This window comes from Equus asinus, chromosome 5 (genome assembly GCF_041296235.1).
Source record: "Equus asinus isolate D_3611 breed Donkey chromosome 5, EquAss-T2T_v2, whole genome shotgun sequence".
Classification (NCBI taxonomy): domain Eukaryota; kingdom Metazoa; phylum Chordata; class Mammalia; order Perissodactyla; family Equidae; genus Equus; species Equus asinus.
Genome location: NC_091794.1, coordinates 83852349 through 83873523, shown reverse-complemented (window position 1 = coordinate 83873523; position 21175 = coordinate 83852349). Strand labels below are relative to the sequence as shown.

General features: G+C 40.6%; 1 protein-coding gene across 16 annotated transcripts in view; it reads left to right on the top strand.

Annotated features, from left to right (window-relative positions):
- Nucleotides 1–21175, top strand: part of MACF1 (microtubule actin crosslinking factor 1) — a 321924-nt gene that overhangs the window by 87681 nt on the left and 213068 nt on the right. For 2 of the 16 annotated variants that reach the window (XM_070510280.1, XM_070510279.1), the window contains exon 1: nucleotides 13483–13688. The exons of 13 other annotated variants lie outside the window; for them this stretch is intronic. In XM_070510280.1, coding sequence (XP_070366381.1) covers nucleotides 13580–13688 — 109 coding nt within the window. In that variant the 5' untranslated portion in view covers nucleotides 13483–13579. Of the gene's footprint in view, nucleotides 1–13400; nucleotides 13689–21175 lie in introns of those variants that run through there. One more of the 16 variants, XM_070510282.1, reaches the window with a different exon arrangement.

Genomic DNA, 21175 nt, shown 5'->3' with positions numbered 1-21175 from the left:
GGTAAAGCTGTCATCCTGGGACTTCCCTTCACTATCATACTGGGAAGTTCCTTCACCTCTTTTCTGTACTGGATCTCATGTTTCCTGGATCTCATGCTATCATTTTTCTTGATTTACTCCATCTCTTTGTTGGGATATATCTTAGGGTAGCTTCCTGAGAAAGGAAATATTTTACCTCCTGAGAGGTAAATATTTTTGAGACTTTGCTTATCTGAAAATGTATTTATTCTACTTTTCACTTGATTAAGAGTTTGGGTATAGAGTTTTAGGTTGCAAATGACTTTCCACCAGAATTTTGAAGGCTTTCTTCCTTCTGGCTTCTAGTGTTGCTGTTGGGAAGTCTAATGCCATTCTGGTTCCTGACTTTTCTTTCCTGTGACCTGTTTTCTTTTCAAGAGCTTTTGGGATTTTATTTTTATCCCTGGTGTTCTAAAATACTATGATGATGTGCATCGGTGAGGATATTTTTTAATTTGCTGAGCTTAGTTCTCTATGGGTCTTTTTTATTTGTAAGCATGGCTTTCATTTATTAGTTCTTTGAAAATTTCCTCTCTTCTATTTTTCTCTTTTTGGTGCTTCTGTTAGTTGCACTTCTTTGATTGATCCTCTCCCCCTCCCCCTTATATTTTTCTATCTCTTTTTGTTCTAATTTTTGATAAAGATCCTCAGCTCTGTCTTCCAACTCTAATTTAGATTTATTTATTTTTGCTATCATATTATTTATTTCTAAGCTTTTTTTCCTTATTCTCTAAATGTTCCTTTTTTGTACTACTTGTTCTTGTTTTATAGCAATATTGCCTTTTAGGGCTTTCTGAGGATATTAATTATAGTTTGTTCCTTCCCGCCCCAGTGTTTTCCTCTGCTTCCAATATTGTCTCTGTTTTCAGCTCCTTCTGTTCATTTTGGCTCCTGTCTTTCATGTTAGAGACTCTCTTAAAATGTTTGATGGCTTTTTGGTGATCTTTGTATTTAGAGTTAGCCCCTGAAAAAACTGATTGGAAGCCTAAAAAGCTGATTGGTGGGATTTGTTGACTGGTGTGCTCTTAATGAATCACCAGGTGGGGAGGTCCGTTGCCACAGAGAGGAATTGTCAGTCTCCTGTCTGGGGCCTGTTAAGCCTGGAAGCCAGAGCTCTGGGGTTGCCAAGCAGGGCAGTGGGTTAGCAGGGAGAGACTTGTTGTTCATTATGTTAAATTTCACTCAATACCCCTGGTTTTGGTGAGTCACCTCACTTCTGACCTCATGTGGGCCTGAAGACTTGCAACTAGTCTTGTTTTCAGCCTCACCCTGCAGCTTTCCTTCCCTCAGCCTTCAGAGGTACCTGGGGTTTCCAATTCCTGAGCCTTTCTGGAGTCCTGCAGCACAGTTTACCTTGTTTCTTATTGTTCCCCATTCGCTGCAGTCACTTAGCAGAAAGAGAAAGCTGAAGTTTAAATTAATGACCATTTATCTATCTCCCCTCCAATTTTATCAAACTTTTGTTGATTTTTTTTGCTTTTCTGTGAGTTTGTGCCATTTTATTCCTTGACTGTCATTTTTCTGAAGTTTCAGAAAGGAATGGAGATAAATGTGCATGTTAAGTCTGCCACATGTAACCTAAAGTTGGCAGAAGTGAATCTTTCCAACTTCTCTCTCTCTGTCTCTCTCTCTCTTTTGAATACACAGACTCCATGTTCTAGCTTCACTTGTACTTTCTTTTTACCATTTTCTTGTTCATGTCTCCTCCTGGAATGTCTACTCTTCTCATTTCAGACCGCTGAAATCCTACACATTGTTCCAGGCCCAGTTTATAGGCCTCATTTGTGGAAACCTTTTTTTAAAAAAATCAGCTGGAAATGGCCGTTCCATTGACTGAGTTCCCAAAGTTCTGTTCACTGAATTCTTGTGGTCTTGCTACCCTCATGACACAGCATATACTGCCCTACGCTGTAATTATTTATACACATACCACTTCCCTAGTTAGATTGTAAGCTCTTAAAGGATAATATAAGACTGGATTTGTAGATTTTTGGTTATTGATAGCGATTAACATAGAACCCAGGCAACTAAATATTACACAGAACCACAGAATTTTAGAGCTGGAAAAGAATTTAGAGATCTAGAATGTCAACTAATTTTATGAATGAATAAACAGATTCAGTATGATTAAATGATCCTAGAGTCATATAATAAGCTAGGGACAGAACTGGAGCTATAACCTCTTTGTCTAGTTCCCAAACTGCTAAATGTAGTGATAAAACCTGATACATGCTTAATTAAATATTCTGGTTGATCCAAGGTTAACCAGAGGGCACTTTTTGTCTCATTCTTGTTGAAAATTTTTGTGCATATCTTTTTGATCTTAGTGATTAGGTAATTTTGTCATAGGTAATTTCTTTTTTTTTTTCATTCTTTTTGATAAGTCAGGATCTTGAATATTCTGGGTTTTGTCAAAAACTGAGCTAGATAATAGTTTTCTTCTAAGGCATCCAGGACCCGTGGGTTATAGGTAAAAAAAATATCTGCAATTGTACTGAAAGTGTCCTGATTTCAAGAAAATTTTTTAAAATCAGTGATATTATGTATTTGGGGTGAATCTTTTTCTTTTTCAGTAGTAGAGTGCAGACCTAATTTAGTTGGGTCCTTGTTAAAGTCTTGCTATTTGACAATTCATCGAGGATTATTGCTCCAAGTATCTTTAAAGTAAATTATCTATGTCAAAGATCCTCCTTCATCTCCCTGGGCTGTTTAGCTCTTGGCAGTCATTTCTAGAATGTTTGAGATAGCTCCATAGATTCATGTCTGAGGGGTTAGAAGCTCTAGGAATATCTGTTGAGAGAAGCTTGAACTATAACTATTGTCTGTTTAGGATTTGTTCAATATTGAGAGTGCCAGTCACTCATCAAAAAAGCCAGATGCCATTCTTTTCCTTATGCCCTACTTTGGGCACTTGAGGGTAGATGGGCAGGTACTTAAGAGGCTGCCCTTCCCCTGAGATTTGCTTTTCATCAGGGCTTTGCTTTCACAATATGAGGGAGTATGATAGCAGATGGTCTCACACTGGGGCTGACTTGCAGTCTCCCCTGGGTAGAGCTGCTGCTAGACAAGCTGTCTATGGTGGCATGAACCATAACTGACCTCTGGGCTGGGTTGGGCTCTGCCTCATGCCCATCACTTTTGGTTTTATCCAAAATAGAAGCTGTGGTCCCCAGATTTTAGAGAGTAAGGATTTATTGTACTCATTAGTGTTTCTGCCTTTGCCTGGCTGCCACCTGGCTGTCATTATAGGAAATTCACTATAGCTCTAAGTCCTTGCAGGGTGCTAAGAGGAACTGTCCCTGATTCCAGGATGGGGAAAACTGTTACCCAGATTTCCTTTTATGACTTGTTAAGTCAGAGGCAGCCGGGAGGATGCATTACTCACCAGGCACACGTAGTGGCCCTGACTGCTGGCAGGGAGTCTGGGCTGAGCTGAGAGTGAGTCAGCTCAAGGAATGGAAAAATTGCAGGGTGGTAGGGGGTAGGAGTTGTGTGCCAGTACCTGCTCTTTCTCTGCCTGCTCTTTTCTCTATAAGGACTCATCACAAAGCTGTGAATACTGGGGATCCAGTTGGGGCAGCCAGTAAACCAACCAACTTTGTGGCGATGATATTTCCCGTGAAAGAAATGAGCTGACTGGATTTAGCGTTGCTGTCTTCTATGTTATGGATGTAAATGGGTTTTGAGGCAAGCTTGAGCTTGCATAATGAAGTTCTGTGTGTGAGACTTTTACTAGAATAAAAGCAATCACAGAATCTCTTTGTCTTGGTTATTAAACTCAGTCTTCTGTATCTATCTTTGTCCAGTAGGGGTCACTGGGGGATTAAACTCTAAATGAGAGAGACTCTCTCTAATCCTATGATAGACCAATCAGATTCCTTGTCTTTATTGTGGCTTCATTGTACATTGAGTACTATCTATTTTTTTAATGTTGGAACAGAAGCAAAAGATATGAACTTGTGTTAAGAACTTTGTGGATCTGTTGAATATTTGAAGAATATATTGTTCCAAATGCTAGGTGAAGCAAGAAACCAAGGCTGAGATGGAATTAGTTTTATGAGTAAGACTTGAAGAGCAATTAAAAAAAAAAAAGAAAGATGACGGGAGGAAAACTGTTCATTAAGCGTCTGATGTGTACCTATGTCCTTTACATATATTCCTTATTTATATCTTGACAACAATTCTGAGAAACAGGCATTTTTGCATTTTTATAACACATTGTACATATTAGGACCCCGAAGTTTAGAAATATTAAGTGGCTTCCCTAGGGTCACGTAATTAGGAGGTGATACCACCAGGGGAGATCCTGTTAGGCATGTTTCATGTGACTTTGGTCCTTGGACCTGGTAAGGGGTAGTGAGAGCAGAAGGTTTTATTAGAAGGTAAACATCCTGGTGGTAGACTCTCCTGAGGAAGACTAAAATGATTCTTGTGTTGTGGGTTAGGGTTCAGAGCAGGCTCCAAGCGTCGCAGGTGGAAAGAAGCTGACAAGTCTGTCGTTGTCTTTAGGTGGCAATTTCTTCCTCTTGTTCATTTAGGGCTACTGCCAGGATCAGAACTACCTCACACAGATCTAAAAATAGCTTAGTTTCCATGGATAGATAGTTTCAGTTGGTCTCTCTTCCTACCTCTTATCTTGGCCTGGACTCTTCTTCTGAGCCTTGACTGTAGCTACCTATTGGCATTCTCCAGCCTGCCAGGTTACCTCCTCGTCGCTGAGCTCCTGACCCCTTTGTCAGCTGCATGCCCGTTCCGCACTCTTGTATTCAGGGTGTCTCAGGAAAACTGAAGTTGATCACATGTTTCTTAGCCAGACCACACTAAGAGACATTTCCCATTGAGACCATTTTTTGTTTTTATTTGGAAAAGCATTTTAAAAATGCATTTAGGCTGGATATGAGTAAGATGCTAACTCTCCTTCACTGTGCACTCACTGGGGATGAGAGATATTTCTGGACAAAAATAACAAGCTTGGCAAAATTCAGAAGCAATCCTCATAGACAAGGCTTCTTTTCCTTGTATCTTCTTTCTCCATTTATTTAAGATACTGACTACCAGAGTATCCTGGAAAAAGTTTAACAGCTAGATCTTATTATTTTATTAGGAGAAATGGTCAGAACCCCAAAGAGAGGGATTATTTAAAATGGTAGTATGGATATTAAGGTTGACTAAATATTTTTGTCTTTTGCCTTTTTGAAGCAATGCCGTTAAAACCTAATTTGATTTATTCATTGAGTTGGTGGCTTAGAGCTGTTAAATGCCACAAACTTTACCTTGATTTACCTCCTTGTGTGGGCCACTGAAAATGCAGGGCATAAATGCTCTAGTGTAGTAACAAAAATAGCAATAGTTAACATTAATGAGTTAATGTTTGATATTTTTTTAATAGTTAATAATGAATGCTTACTGTGTGCCAAATAGTCCGTGCATTGTCTCACTATAACACTGCAAAGAGGTAATTTTATTATTCCCATTTTACAGATGAGGAAACTGAGGATTAAAGAGATTAGTGATTGGTTCAAAGACACAGCTAGTGAAGTCAGAATTTGAATTTGTTTGGCTAACAGATTATGTTTAGAGTTGTGGGCAGAGAGAGAGAGAGAGAAAAAAAATGAGTGGGGCTTTGGTTAAGAGTGAGTTTTCTAAGTGCTACATCACAGCATCTCCCACTTTCTGCCTTTACTCTTTTACTTTCCATTTTCTTTCTCAAGGATAAGAGCCTCAATTGCTGAGTGGGACAAGAAGGCCACCCAGAGTTTGGATGTTGGGCAGAATCCATAAGTGGAAAGATTTCTAGAATTGGAATTTCTTTTTTTTTTTTTTTTAAGATTTTATTTTTCCTTTTTCTCCCAAAGCCCCCAGGTACATAGTTGTGTATTTTTAGTTGTGGGTCCTTCTAGTTGTGGCATGTGGGATGCCACCTCAGCATGGCTTGATGAGTGGTGCCGTGTCTGCACCCAGGGTTCAAACCAGCAAAACCCTGGGCTGCCGCAGCAGAGCGAGTGAACCTAACCACTTGGCCATGGGGCTGGCCCCTAGAATTGGAATTTCTGAATCAATAAATTGACTTCTTCCCAGCGCTAAGAAAAAGCAAAACTTAGTTTGTGTTCTTGGAGTCACTTTTTTCCTTAAACTCCCAGGTGAATCTGGAAGTTCACTGTTAAAAGTGGTTTGGCTCCTTTGTTAGTGTATGTTAGCTGCTGGCCCTATCTAGAGGAGCATATTGAGTTATTCCTGCCGTAAGATGTAGTTTTCCAGGCACTTGCTTTCTGGCGCATGTTTTTTTTGTGGTCAAAATAGATGCATTCCCAGGAAATGCTTATATTTTGGGAATCTTCATGGCTTATTGGACCCAGTTTGGCTCTTTCTAGTTTGTTCCCCCTTTATACTCCTGGCTCTCACACTGCTCTTCAGACCCTCTTGTTCATTAATTGATTGATTGATTCACTCATTCTACAAATATTTAGTGACAAGATTTTATATGAGAGAGCAGACATTCATCTAGCTTCAAAAACTTTAGTGAAGGAATAAAAATATGCACACAACTATATTATAAAGTAGAGAGTGCTAAATATCGGGAGAGAGAAACAGAGAAAGTATAATGTAAGCTCAAGGGAGGGAGAAGTTTACATCTAACTAGGATGGAGGGGATCACCAGGGAAAATTCTGTCTAAGTATTGGCTTAAATGGGTCCATAGGAGTGGGATTTTGATGTGTGGAGATGGGAAAGAAGTACATTCCAGGGTAAATGAGGGAAATCTTGTAAAGCCAGAGAGTTTTGGACTTAGTTTGAAAGTTTTAGAATGAAATTACAAGTGAACACGTATTGAGCATTTAAGATATACTGGTCATTATGCATGCTTCAGGGAGATTAATCTCATAATGAATGAGGACAGGATTGGCCGGTTGGAGACTGGGATTAGGTAAATTAGATTAGGTAATTTAGGTGGTAGATTAGGTAAATTATCAGTTCACTAGTTTTGTACAGTGTGAGCAGTATTCAGACGTCTTTGTGGTCAAGTGTAGTTCGTTTGCTGCTCATCCAGATAATGATAAGAATAGCCAACATTTATTGAGCACATATTGTGTGCCAGGCACTATCTAAACACCTTAAATGCCTTAACTCGTTTTACTCCTCACTGCATCTCTATGAGATGGCTACTAATATCATCATTTTACAGTTGAGGAAATTGAGGTTCCAGGAAGTTAATTAAGTAACTTGCCCAAAGGTGCTAATGTAACATATGATAGAGTGTGGATTTGAACCCATGCAGTCTGGCTTCAGATTGGGCTTGTAATTACCATGCTGCTAAAATGCTCATGGCATTTAGGTTATTGAGCAAGAAATTTGGAGATTTTCCTAACTTTGTTGTATTCAGTAAAACCTGGGTATGCAGAAAATTCTTTGTAGCCATTCTGAGCCTTTGCATGTTTATTGTTTCAGTACCATATTGCTAAACCTTTGAGACGGGGAGTCACAGATGTCTCCTAATTAGCTTCTGTGAAGCCCACGTCTTCTGCCTATCTGTAGTTAGATGCCCTCTGGACTCATGAGTGGAGACAGATGACAAGAGCTCAGGGCCAGGCTTTGATGCCTACATCCTGCCAGTCCCAGAAGCCCAAAGTTTCTAGTTGTAGCAGTCATATGCAAATCTCTCTACCAAACTTTTTTTTTAAGATTTTACTTTTCCTTTTTCTCCCCAAAGTCCCCCCGGTACATAGTTGTATATTTTTAGTTGTGGGTCCTTCTGGTTGTGGCATGTGGGATGCTGTCTCAGCATGGCTTGATGAGTGGTGCCATGTCCTCACCCAAGATCCGAACTGGCGAAACCCTGGGCTGCCGCAGCGGAGTGCACGAACTTAACTACTTCGCCACGGGGCCGGCTCCTCTCTACCGAATTTTTAATCTCAAGTGCATTTGTTGTTTTAAAAAAAGTCTTCTCTCTTTGTAAGCATTATTTTTCTAGATTTCAGTCTTTTAATCGTGATGGATCTTAAGTTTTTAAGTCTGTATCTGCTGAAGTAATGATGCTGGTGGATGTCAGTTATTTTGAGACCAAGGATAACTCCATGGCAGTTTGAATAAAACATACAGTCTCCCTTCTCACAAGCTTGTTTTCATCTCAGTCACAGATATTAAAGTGATTCTGGGGTGTTGCCTTGTTTTGAGATTTCTTGTGGGTAATGGTTGTGGGTGACCCTCCTAAATTCTTGTGAGTGAAGTAATCTTAAAGAGAAGCAGGTCTAAAATCTTAATGAAGTTCCGAGTCTTGCTTCTACAAGACTTGTTTGATGATTTAGGTCCCTGCCCATTGGCTGTTAGCAAAGGATATCCTGGGGGGTGCTAAATATGACTTTGAATGGCTCATTCTTTGTGTAATAAATGATCTCTAAAAAGAAAACTAGGCAATCCCTCCTGCCAGCCTCTAACCACTTCCTGTAAATGACAGTACACAGATCCATCTTAGTTTTGCTGAGTGAAAAATTAATTTTATTTTCACAAAGGCAGTTACCCTCCTTTTCTTTCTTCCTTCAAATATACGTACATACATACATGTACACAAAGACTGGAAACAGACTTTTTCCTGTCAAATGTAGAAAAATGGTGTATCCAAAGTATAGTATGTCATCTTATAAAGATCTTATGAAGAGTAAATTACTTTGAATACCTTTCATTGTCCTCTTCAATAAGGGTAGATGAAGAATGTATCTTGATATTTGAGCACTTTGGACTTTTTTTCCTTCAAATTTCTTAGGTACTTTTGAATGGCACAAGCATGATATATTATTATCTATTTAAGACAGTTTTGCGATGGCTTCTGGTAGCAAAATAAGGCAGAGAAATGGCTTTCACTTTGGGAAATGAAAATATGGTGAAGATATTTATAAGCTTGCAAAAAAAGAGTCATACAATGGTGACATAGACTGCACTACCACTGTCACATTTAGTGTCGAAGTCGAGATTCTCTCCTTAGGAATAGGTAGAGCTGTTGACAGGCGATGGCACACTTCTCACTTTGGAGGCGCTCTTGAGCTGTTAACGATTAAAGACGGCAGACTCGCTTGGAAGGGAAGCTAACATAATGCTCCATATATTTTAATTGAATGAATGAATGAAGTGCTCTGTTTCCCAAGAGAGCCCTGCTCCAGAGGAAGCTCTGGCTTAACTTCCACTGGATTGTACCATCAGTTTTCCCTCTCTAGTGCTTATTCCCTTCAGCAAACATGATTACATTTTACATGTCAAGGAAAATTCCTTTTTTTTAATAAATGACATTTTATTTATTTATTTTTTTGAGGAAGATTAGCCCTGAGCTAACATCTGCCACCAATCCTCCTCTCTTTGCTGAGGAAGATTGGCCCTGAGCTAACATCTGTGCCCGTCTTTCTCTACTTTATATGTGGGATACCTGCCCCAGCATGGCTTAATAAGTGGTTTGTAGGTCCACGCCCAGGATCCGAACCTGCAAACCCCGGGCCGCTGAAGTAAGCATGCAAACCTAACGGCTACACCACTGGGCCAGCCTGAAGAAAAATTCTCTTTTGACCCTACATTCCTCTCTCTGCTCCCTTTTACAGCAAACTTCCTTGAAAGAGTTGTTTTACTTGTCACTGATTCCTCTCCTCCTGTTCTCTCTTGAATCACTCTGGTCAGGCCTCTTCTCCGCCATGCTGTCGAAACCACCCTTGTTAAAGTCAGACAGCGACCTCCACATTGCCAAATTCAATAGTCAATTCTCAACCCTCATCATGACGCATTAACAGCTTTAACATGGTTAATTACTACTTAACACACTTCCTTCACCTGGCTTCTGGGGCAGCATGCCCTTTTGGTTCTCTTCCTAATCCACTGGCTTCTCTTTTTTCAGTCTCTTTTGGTGATTCTTCTTCTTCCCTATGTAATCTTGGAGGATTTCCTGGGCCTATCCTTGAACTTGAGCTCTTCTTTCTCTGTTAACCCCCTTAGTGATCTCATCCAGTTTCCTGGCTTTAAAACTCCAGTCCAGGTCTCTCCCTGAACTCTAGATTCATATATTCAATTGTATATTCAAAGTTCTGCTAGAATGTCTACTAGGCATTTCAAACCTAATATGTACAAAAGGGAATTCCTACCCACCCCCCAAAAAACCAAACAACTACAACCACCAACAAACCGTAAACCCTCTGCTTCACTGGCAGTCTTCCCCATCTCAGGAAATAGCTGTTCTGTTCTTTCAGTTTCCCAGGTCAGAAACCTTGAAGCCACTCTTGACTCTATTCTTTCCCTCCTCCCTCCACATCCAGTCTATCAGCAAATCCTGATGACTCTTTCTTTATAATTTATCTAACATACCACCACATCTCACCATCTCTACCACCACACCCTGGTCATAGATATCATTTCTCAGCTACCAATTTTCACTTGGATTATTGTAATGACATTATAATTAGTTTCCCTGCTCCTGCTCTTGCCTTTCGATAGTCTGTTCTCAATATAGTAGCAAGAGTGGTCCTTTTAAAATCTGAATTAAATCATGTCACTCTCTCACACAAAACCCTCCAAAGGTTTCCCATTTCACTTGGAATAAAAGCCAAAGTCTTGGGTCTGGCCTGGTGGCATAGTGGGTAAGTTCACACACTCTGCTTCCGTAGCCCAAGGTTTGCAGATTTGGATCCCAGGTGCAGACCTACACACTGCTCATCAAGCTATCTGTGGCTGCATCCCACATACAAAATAGAGGAAGATTGACACAGATGTTAGCTCAGGGCCAATCTTCTTCACCAAAAAAAAGAGCCGAAGTCTTTACAAATGGCCTATACAGCCGTAGGTGATCTGACTTGCCTCTCTGGCCTCATCTCCTGACACACCCCTTCTTTCTTTCAGCTCTGATCATTCTAGTTTCCTCAATGTTACCTGAACACACCAAACATACTTCTGCCTCAGGGACTTCGTGCTTGCTCTTTTCTTTGTTTGGCTTGTCCTTTCTCTGGATAGCCATATGGCTTTTTTGTTCATATGCTTTAGGTCTCTGCATAAATGTCATCTTGTTAGAGAAGCCTTCCCTGACCATCCTATACATAAAACTGTAAACTTTCCCCCACTGGCACTCCCTTCTTCTCTTCATTTCCTTTAGTATTCTCCATAGCGTTTATGTAACAAACCATATATTTATCTGTTTGTTATATTCTGTCTTCCCCTACTGATATATAAGCCCTGTGAGAGCAAGGTCTTTGTTTTGTTCACTGCTGTGTCCCCGGTACCTAGAACAGGGCCTGGCACATGGATGAAATGTAGGTCAGCACAAAATTGTAGATGATCTAGATGCCAGATTACAATGTTCATATTATACTGGTTCTCCCATCAAGGGCCCTTTATTATCTTTTTTGTTAGTAGATTGGTCAAATCTAAAACACCTCTGTTTTATTTTTTAAAAAACCCTAATTTTATAGATATTAAAGCAATTTGCATTTTTAAAGCTTATTTGTGAGACTATAGCATATTTATATACCATAGGATAAAAGACACCATGGAAATAAAGAGCTAGTTTGGTAGAGAGGTGAGGCTATAACCCTTCCCTGAGTGAAGGATGCTGGGCATCGCAGAGTACGTAGTTATGCTCTTGGCTCTTGGGTTCTCTGTGTTATGTTGTATGTCCACACTTCATTTTGTAAAATATCTCTTCACGGAACAGCAGATGAGGAGAGGGGCAGTGGTACTATGAGACCTTTGCATATTCAACTTGAATCGTGCAAACTTCTTTACAGCCTTTAAATAAAAGGGTTTGTTAGATTTATTGAAGTATAATTTATATATAGTAAAACTCACCCTTTGGGTCTACAATTCAGTAAGTTTTGACAACTGTATAGAGTCGTGGGACCGTCACCTCAATTAGCATTTAGAACTTCATCACTCCCGAAAGTTCCTTTGTAGTCAATTCCATTCTCTCACCTCCACCCCCTGGCAACCACTTATCTGATTTCTGTCCCTGTAGTGTTGCTTTTGTAGAACATCAAATAAATGGAATCATATAGTATGTAGCCTTTTTTTTTTCTTTTGGGTGAGGAAGATTGTCCCTAAGCTAACATAACTGTGCCAGTCTTCCTCTACTTTGTATGTGGGTCACCACCACAGCATGGCTCTATGAGCAGTATGTAGGTATGCCTGGGATCCGAACCCACAAACCCGGGGCCTCTGAAGCAGAGTGTGCAAACTTAACCACTATGCCACTGGGCCAGCCCCCAGCATGTAGCCTTTTGTGTTTGGCTTCTTTCATGTAGCATGTGCGTTTGAGATTCTTTCATGCTATTGTATGTATCAGTAGTTTGTGCTTTTTTTACTGCTGTGTTATAGTCCATTGTGTGGATGCACCACAATTTGTTCATTAGTTTAGCAGTTGATGGACATTGGGTTGTTTCCAGTTTTTAGTTATTTTGAATAAAGCTGCTATAAACATTCACTTACAAGTCTTTGTGTGGACATGTCTTCATTTTTCTTGGGTAAATACCTAGGAGTGATATTGCTTGGTCATCTGGTATGTATGTGCTTAACTTTGTAAGAAACTGCCAAACTAGAGTGATTGTGCCAATTTACACCTCCAACAGCAGTGTATGAGAGTTCCAATTGCTACACCTCCTTGCCCAGACTTGATATTATTAGTCTTTTTAATTTTAGTCATTCTAGTAGGTGTGTAGTGGTAAAGTGTTTTCACTTGCTGCTATAACATCCATATCAAGTTTTCATTTGCAAGCAAGCCTTAGTTTTGTGGAAAGCATTGTTTTCTGCTGTGATTGCATGTCCTCATGTCCCCTTGGGCAGCTAGTGGAAATCAGGTGGAGTTTTCATCTCTTAAGACACACTCATGAAACAGTTTTGTTCTCCTTGCTCATCCTCATTGTGCCTTGATGTCAGGTCTGTTTCATGCAGCTTTCTCTGTCTGTGTTCCTCTCTGTAGTGATGTTCAGGTCCCTTGCCTCTTCCTCCTGGGCTGCGGGTGTGGACAGGTAGCCCTCTGACTGTACCAGGATGATTGTGGATGCTTATACATCCTTATGTACTTTGCCTCCTCCCTGAAAGTGGTTCCCTAGTACTTCTGTGACTTTTTTCTTTTGGCTTCATCCTGAAGTCTGGCGTTACAACCAGGCTGGGAATGAAAAGTTGAGTGTGACGTCCTCTGATAGCCACCCTCCCTTCTTGCAGAAGAGTCTGAGGTTTGTTTGTTTAAGCTGAACAGAGGATGCCAAAGATAGAGTTTGAGTCAGCTCAGCACTAGCTTAGGGGCTCCTTTTCATTCTCCTGGTTCCTCCTTCCCTTTCCCCTCCCCCTCTAGCCAGTTGTTTCCTGGGCTTTGTTTGAGATACACTGTACGATTTTAGTCCCCGTCTACTACTGCCTGCTGAAAAACAGTCAGTGGTGAGATGGAGGAGAAGCTGCCAGGAAGTTTCTGACACCACTGAGCTGCCGGCCTCTGCCTCTGTGCTGATAGTACAGGACAGCAGTAACCTCAGGAGAAAGGCATTCAGAGGCCTGCGCAGAGCTGTGGGCTGTGGCTAACTCAGGGGAGGAGAAAGGACAGGCCTGGAAATGCCTCTCTTAGATTCATCTTATTTGCCACCAACCATCTTTATTTTGACTCACGTTCTTGGAATCGCTGGTGTTCTATACTGGAAGAGATGTGCCAGAAGCAAAGCAGGTAACTGGTGCCCCCTTATTCTTCTGATCTGCTGTGGGGGTTTTGAGGGTGGAGTAAGTGACGGAGGTCTTCCCAGTTGCTTTCCTTAAAGGGCCAGTACAGCCTCTCAGCTGGGGTGCTGTGAGTCGTGAGTTTGTGTGTGGATCTGCTGAGCAAACCGGGCAGCCCTGGGACCAGTTTGGGATCCAGGCTCGCTCTTGTTCAGTGAAACCGCCTGGCTGGAGGGTGCTGGTTTGATGAGGTGATGTCTGGGCTTGAAGCTGAGGGAAGTGGCATCTGTGCTGACTTTTGTCCTTCCTCAGAGAATCAAGCCCTTCCTTTCTTGACTTTTCCAATCTCAAAGTGGTTTTTGGATTTTTTAAACTTTTTTTAAACCAAAAACGTACAGTAACTTGATCACTCTCCTCCAGGTATAGATGTGGGAAAATGAGTGGGATTAGAGAAGTTTCAGGATTTGGTGTATATTGGGGTAAGAAAAGATAGAGGAAAGGCCAGTGAGAAGAAAGGGTCTAGTGGTGTCCTTGCTGAGGTGTGTCTTATAACACTAGGGTGCCTCTTTTTTTTTTTTTTTTTTAAAGATTGCCGCCTGAGCTAACATCTGTTGCCAATTTTCTTCCCCCGCCCCCCCCGCCCCTTCTTCTCCCCAAAGCCCCCCAGTACATAGTTGTATATTTTAGTTGTAGGTCCTTCTATTTGTGCTATGTGGAATGCTGCCTCAGCATGGCCTGACAAGCGGTGCCATGTCCCTGCCCAGGATCCAAACCAGTGAAACCCTGGGCCACCGAAGAGCAACATGCGAACTTAACTACTCAGCCACGGGACTGGCCCCTGTTCTCTTTGATATGATTGAAACTGTTCCTTTCCCCTCAGGCAGCCACACAGTGTACTCTCTGTGTGTCTCCAAGCCATCCTGTTCAATGCAAGGAAGTTAACTGTTCTTTTCCCCAAAGATTCAGGCCCTGATATTTTAAAAAAATTTTTAATGGTAGCAGACCCTTCTTTCTTCCCATATTGCTGTTCGTTCCATTATATTCCCTTGGCTTCTAAACACCCAGAGCAGGGATCAGCCCTGTGTTTAGCGGATTCTAAATCTCCATAGTTGAGGATTAATAAAGTCTAACTTTTTGCAGAACACACCCTTGGATCTCGGTGCCTTCATTGCCTCAGTACTGTCATTGTGATCGCTTCCTACCTTCAAGCCAGTGTATTGAGACTCTTGTTACTTTGTATCTTACAAGTTAATTTGGAGATTTGATGACTTGTTACTTAGCTTTCTAATAAAAGTTCATGAATGCTTGACAGAATTAGAATAAGATTCAGTCATTCCCCAGTGTCTTTTCCAGTAAGTGCCAGAAAAGCTTTTGACTGAATATTCAGATCCCAGTGTGTGTGTGTGTATCAGCAAAAACAGACATTTAGAAATATGTTTGCTTGTGTGGTGGTGTGTTTAAAAAGGTATCCCAAAGTCACTTTCCTGAAATGTGAGCCTGTATTTGAGCTTAGAAAGAAAGGAAGAGGCAGGCATGAGTTCCTTGGCCCTGTGTGCCATTTCATATGTAATGAGAAAGAAATAGCATTTAGGCGGGGACTGCTGCTTTCCTTTCCCTGAATTATGGTAATGATGTTTCTAAACCACTAATGGATTAATATTTTAAAAGTTTATCTTCAGTATAGGATCTTCTATGGAACTTAGGAGTCATAGCCTTATCTTGTAAGTGCTTTCCTTTTTATGTTTTAGAAATACTAATTTTATAAACAGCCATAAAATACATTGAAGTAAAAATACATTATAAAAGCTTTTTGTTTCTATGAGACGACTGATTGTAGTATCTAATAGTTATATTGGGAATGTGCTATGTTCAGTTTATCTGTAAAATTAGAGCAGTGGTTTTTCAGTTAGAGACTATGGATACCAAAGCTTCCATAGAGGTACTTAGGAAATTCTGCACTTATAATTTCAATTTTTAAGATGTATTACATCTATTTTAAAGTGTATTTAAAAATAATGTGTACACTCCTAATGTACTACCTGCCAATTGGACATCGCCAGAATGAAGTTTCTCCACCATCTCTGTGTATATATTTATACTGCTTATAAATGTACACTTGGGGCTGGCCCCGTGGCCGAGTGGTTAAGTTCGCGCGCTCCGCTGCAGGCGGCCCAGTGTTTCGTTGGTTCGAATCCTGGGCGTGGACATGGCACTGCTCATCAAACCACTCTGAGGCAGCGTCCCACATGCCACAACTACATGGACCCACAACGAAGAATATACAACTATGTACTGGGGGGCTTTGGGGAGAAAAAGGAAAAAAATAAAATCTTTAAAAAAAAAAAATGGTTCTCTGGAGTAGAACACAACATAGAAATAAACCAAATGCTGAGGCTAATATAACTGTAATTAATTAAGCTCTAATTTCAATAAAAATTACCTGATTGGCTATGTCATTTGCCTTTGAAATAAGTAACATAAATTTGAACCTATAAAATTGATTTATGCTATTAAATACTGCTTTTATATGTTCTGTCTTAGATATGTTTGGAAAAAGTCTTCTGTAAGAGTTGAAAAACCACTTGATGGTTTCTGAGGTTCTGCTTTCAGTGCTGTGGTTCTAAAATACTGTGTTCTAGTAAATCCCTACTATGTTTGTATAGATTTGTGACTTCTTCCACTTTTAAAGTTAATAATATATTCTGTTTTGCCCTTAGCGTTGGAGGGGCATCTTAACCAGTCCAACCCCTTACTCTATACTACCCTTGTCAGAAATCATTCTTCCTTTGCTTGAGGGTCTCTGATTGTAAAACATACAACCTATGGACTAGTCATTTTATTGGTAACTGGGGAGTTCTTTTTTAAGCTGAAAGTTGCCTCTTTGTAACTTATGCCCATTAGTCCAAATTCTGCCTGGCAAAGATCAAGTCTCCCTCTTCTGGATGTCAGGCTTGCTTATATTGGAAGGCTATCTTTGCTAGCCTAGACGCTTCCCTTTCCATTGCTATATATGATTTCCTAACTCCTTATCATTCTAGTACTCCCTTTGGACAGTTGAATTGATTGTTTTTGCTTTGAAAATGTAGCCGTGTGTACGTGTGTGTGTATGTATGTGTGTGCGTGTGTACATGTAGAGAGAGAGAGGTGAAAGGAGTGTAGCAGAAACGTTGGGAAGGAATTACTGATTACTATTTTCTTTAAGATTTTATTTTCCCTTTTTCTCCCCAAAGCCCCCCGGTACGTAGTTGTATATTTTAATTGTGGGTCCTTCTAGTTGTGGCATGTGGGATGCCACCTCAGCATGGCTTGATGAGCAGTGCCATGTCCACACTCGGGATTTGAACCAGCGAAACCCTGGGCTGCTGAAGCGGAGTGTGTGAACTTAACCTCTCTGCCATGGGGCTGGCCCCTGATTACTGTTTCTTAGTTGTTTTTTCTAGGTGTTATGGGTCCATTGGTGAGATTTGGTTATATAAGTACATGGCTTTTACAACTACGTTCCCATGTCACCATCTCTTCAGCAGATGTAAACAAGATACAGGAAGACACAGTTTGTACTGAAGCCACATAATACCTACAAGACAGAATTTAGTGCTCAATTAGTGCTTGGAATTTTAAGTGGTTTTCAGCACACCCTGTCCACACTTGCTTTCATGTATTTTATCTCATTGTTCCCAAAACTTCCTATTGTTTTAGTTTGCATCTTCATTTTTTCTCTCTAGGATTGTTGAAATAATCTATTTCCCCCATTCTCAAACAATCTCCCATCTGTCTTCTGACTGTAGCCAGAGTGATCTTTCTAAAATACAGGGCTATCTGTCATTCCTGCTTAAAATCCATCACAGCTTCCCCTCTGCTTTTAGAAGCAAATTCAGACTCTTTAGCATGACGTCAAAGTGTTTTGTGATCTGCCTCCTGCCTGTTGCACTCGTTTTGTTTCCTGTCTTGGCCTTACCAACACCCAGTGTTCCACATCACTGAAAAACTTGTAGATCTCTAGCTGAAATGCCTGTACCCTCTTTTCAACTGGACTACTTGATCTTGCTCTTCAAGGTAAGTAGTTATTGCTTCTGGAAAGCCTTCCTTGACTGAAATAAGAGTTCCTGTTCTGTGCTCCAGTAGCACTCGTAATACTTCTTATTCAAGCCTGTATTGTCATCTTGCTTAGCTTGTCTCTCTTTCCCCACTAATTAGTTTCTATTAGACTGTGAGATCTTTAAGAACAGGGTCTCATTCATCTCAGTTTCTCAAGTGTCTGAGACAAAATAGGTGTCAGTAAATGTTACTTGAACAAATAAATGAAGGACTTAAGATCGCGTTAGCTATAAGCTGTAGCAGGAACCATGTTCATTTGTGTACTTACAGGGCTTGACTTAGCTCGATATGTGGCCTGAGGGATGCTCAGTATAGGTTACCTGAATGATATAGAGTTGCCCTGAGTTTTACTTTATTAATATCCATGTTGTGATAGTATAAACAGGACAAGGGCTTTATAGTTACTTGAGAAGAACATTTGAATTTTTTGTGTGTTTGTGAAAGGACAGATTTTTCCCTAAGGTCTTGTTTTCACCATCTGTAAAATGAAAGGCTCAGGCAATCCAGTCTCTTAAGATTTTTTTCCATTTCTAACACACCACTAGGAGGACCAGTTATAATTCCTGGATCTGGAACATATGGAGTACAAACTAGGATTGTGTCACTTTTTTTTTTTTTCTAAGCAGCTCCATCACACTATTGAGTCATATTAAACTTAAGATTTAAGTTGCAAAATGGCCAAACCCTGTACATGAACTGTTGTTATCTCCCCTCCAGAGACTGCTGTGCTTTGGTTTTCTTGTGCTTTAGCAGAGGACTTCAAGGTTTCCTAGTTAAATTTTGTGTTATGAAAGTTGGTGTATTTTTTTGAGATTGCTTTGAACTTTGATTCCGCCATTTATGACGTTAGCTGGGCATCCTCCATTAGTATGATCTAAAAATTTGTTAAGCATATAATAGGCAAATAATAAATATTTAAATGGTCGTATATCTAATATATCTTTATTCAAATAACTAAAACATTAGGTGTTTTAGTCAAAGTGGAGACTTTATCTTTCTCTTTCCTTAGCTTTTTTTTTTTTTAGATTGGCACCTGAGCTAACAACTGTTACCAATCTTCTTCTTTTTGTTTTCTGCTTTTTCTCCTGCAATTCCCCCAGTACATAGTTGTGTATTTTTAGTTGTGGGTCCTTCTAGTTGTGGCATTTGGGATGCCGCCTCAGTGTGGCCTGATGAGCGGTACCATGTCCGCGCCCAGGATCCGAACCAGCGAAACCCTGGGCCGCAGAAGCGGAGCGCGCAAACTTAACCACGGGGCCGGCCCCTTCCTTAGATATTTTCGTCTAGATTTGTGCTGTATGGTAAAAAGACCACCAAACTTGGAGTCAGAAGATTTGGGTTCTAAGTCCTGGCTCTTCCGCTTACTAATATGTGTTGTTAGGTCACTTAATTCGTCTGGACTTCAGATTTCTAATCTGTATGAGAAGAAAAAAGACTAAGATCTCTAATTTTCTGTGATTCGGGCAGTGCAGTCATCTGGCCCATTCTTGGAAGTAGTGTGGAATTGTGGTTGAGAGCTGGTTGAGAGTCCACAGTCAGACTACCTGTGTTTTCATCCTCCCTCTGCGCCTACTGGCAGAGTGACATTGATCCCTCTGGGCCTCTGTCTCCTCAACTGTAAAATGGGGCTAAAATGCTGCATGGTTGTTTTGAGTTCATTCTTAGAACATATTCTGCACATGGTAAGGACTGCATAATTGTTCGCTATTGTTATTGTACTTTTTTTTCACAAAAGATATCATTGAAGATATAGTGCTTTCCTGTGGGCTGCTGAAACAAAATATAAATGCTTGTCTTTACAGTTCGGAATTAAGAAATGTGATGGGGGGCCAGCCAGGTGGCACAGCAGTTAAGTGCGCACGTTCTGCTTCGGCAGCCTGCGGTTTGCTGGTTCGGATCCCGGGTGCAGACATGGCACCACTTGGCAAGCCATGCTGTGGTAGGCGTCCCACGTATAAAGTAGAGGAAGATGGGCACGGATGTTAGCTCAGGGCCAGTCTCCTCAGCAAAAAGAGGAGGATTGACAGCAGCAGTTAGCTCAGGGCTAATCTTTCTCAAAAGAAAAAAGAAAGAAAAAGAAAGAAAGAAATGTGATAGGAGCCAATGTGAGAGTATATAAAAAGTTAGCAATATATTATGAATCATTGTCTTACACTTTAGAAGGAAACACTTCTGTGTCTGCTTTAAGATCCTTAATATTGGGTGATTTTGGTGTTGTAGGAAATAAATGTATAGCTTCAATTTTCTGTGCTATTATAAGAAAGCCAGTAGCTGTAAATTCTTGGATAACTTCTAGCTGTGTGTGGAAATATTTGCATGAATCTCTTCCTTCCATTCAGCATTTTAAAGATCTGCAGATAGCAGCCAGATTCACCTTTTCCTGCCTCTAACATCTCTGGACATCTAGTGAACTATGAAATGACTAAAATTTGGGCAAAAAAGAAGGGGAATGGCCTGGATAATCACTGCAGTGGCTGGTTTCCTCTGGATAATCAGGAGCTGACTGTCTTCATCAAAATTGTCTCCCTACTGTCAGCAGCAGCTTCCCTTTTGAGGCTCAAGACCTCTTAAGATCCTAAAGGGAAGGCCTGTCTCCTGGCAGCTAGATTGACCTTGTCCTTGAGACTCTCCCCTCTTTCCTCAGTCTGCAGTGCCTGCAGGGGAAATGGGTTCTGCTTGGATGTCAGGGGAGTGAGGAAGAAGCAAGCTTTGGTTCACGTTCTTCAAACCTTACCCGGAATTGATTATTTTGATTTTTGTAGACTGCAAAGTTATTAAGCATTTCTAGAAGTTGCCCCACATATTCATTTGGGATATGCCCTAAATCTCCAGTTGGCCATAGTCAAGTGCTTTTATTTCTTAACCTTCCCAGGAATATTCCGCCTCCTTATGTATACAGCTCCCCAACCCAGTTTAGTTGTTCTGGTTTAGGTCCCTCTCAGAGACAGCGCAGTATAATAGGAGGCATAGCTTTGAAGCTGGACAGAAGGCTATGTAATCTTGGTCAAGTCGTTTAACCTTTTTAAAGTATTTTCATTTCTAAAATGGAAATGATAATACCCTTCCTAGTGAATTGTTGTTGGGATTAAATGAAATGATGTTTAAAGTTCTTAGTACATTACCTGTGAATTAACAGTTACAGCAGATGCTCAATTAGTTTTCGCTTAGGTTATTGTGTGCCTTCTAAATGTGTTAGAGCCTGGGATATGAAGACAGAAGACAGTCCCTGCACTCCAGGAATTTAAATCTAATAAGGGAAAAGGTTACTGAATATGAATCAGAGAGTGTTTATTCCCTTTTTTTCTCTCTCCCCTATTTCTCATGCATTTCTTTTCCTAGGACAAGGTAAATTCTAGGAGGACCCTTCCTCTCCAAAGCTGACTAAGAAGAGTCTAATAAGAG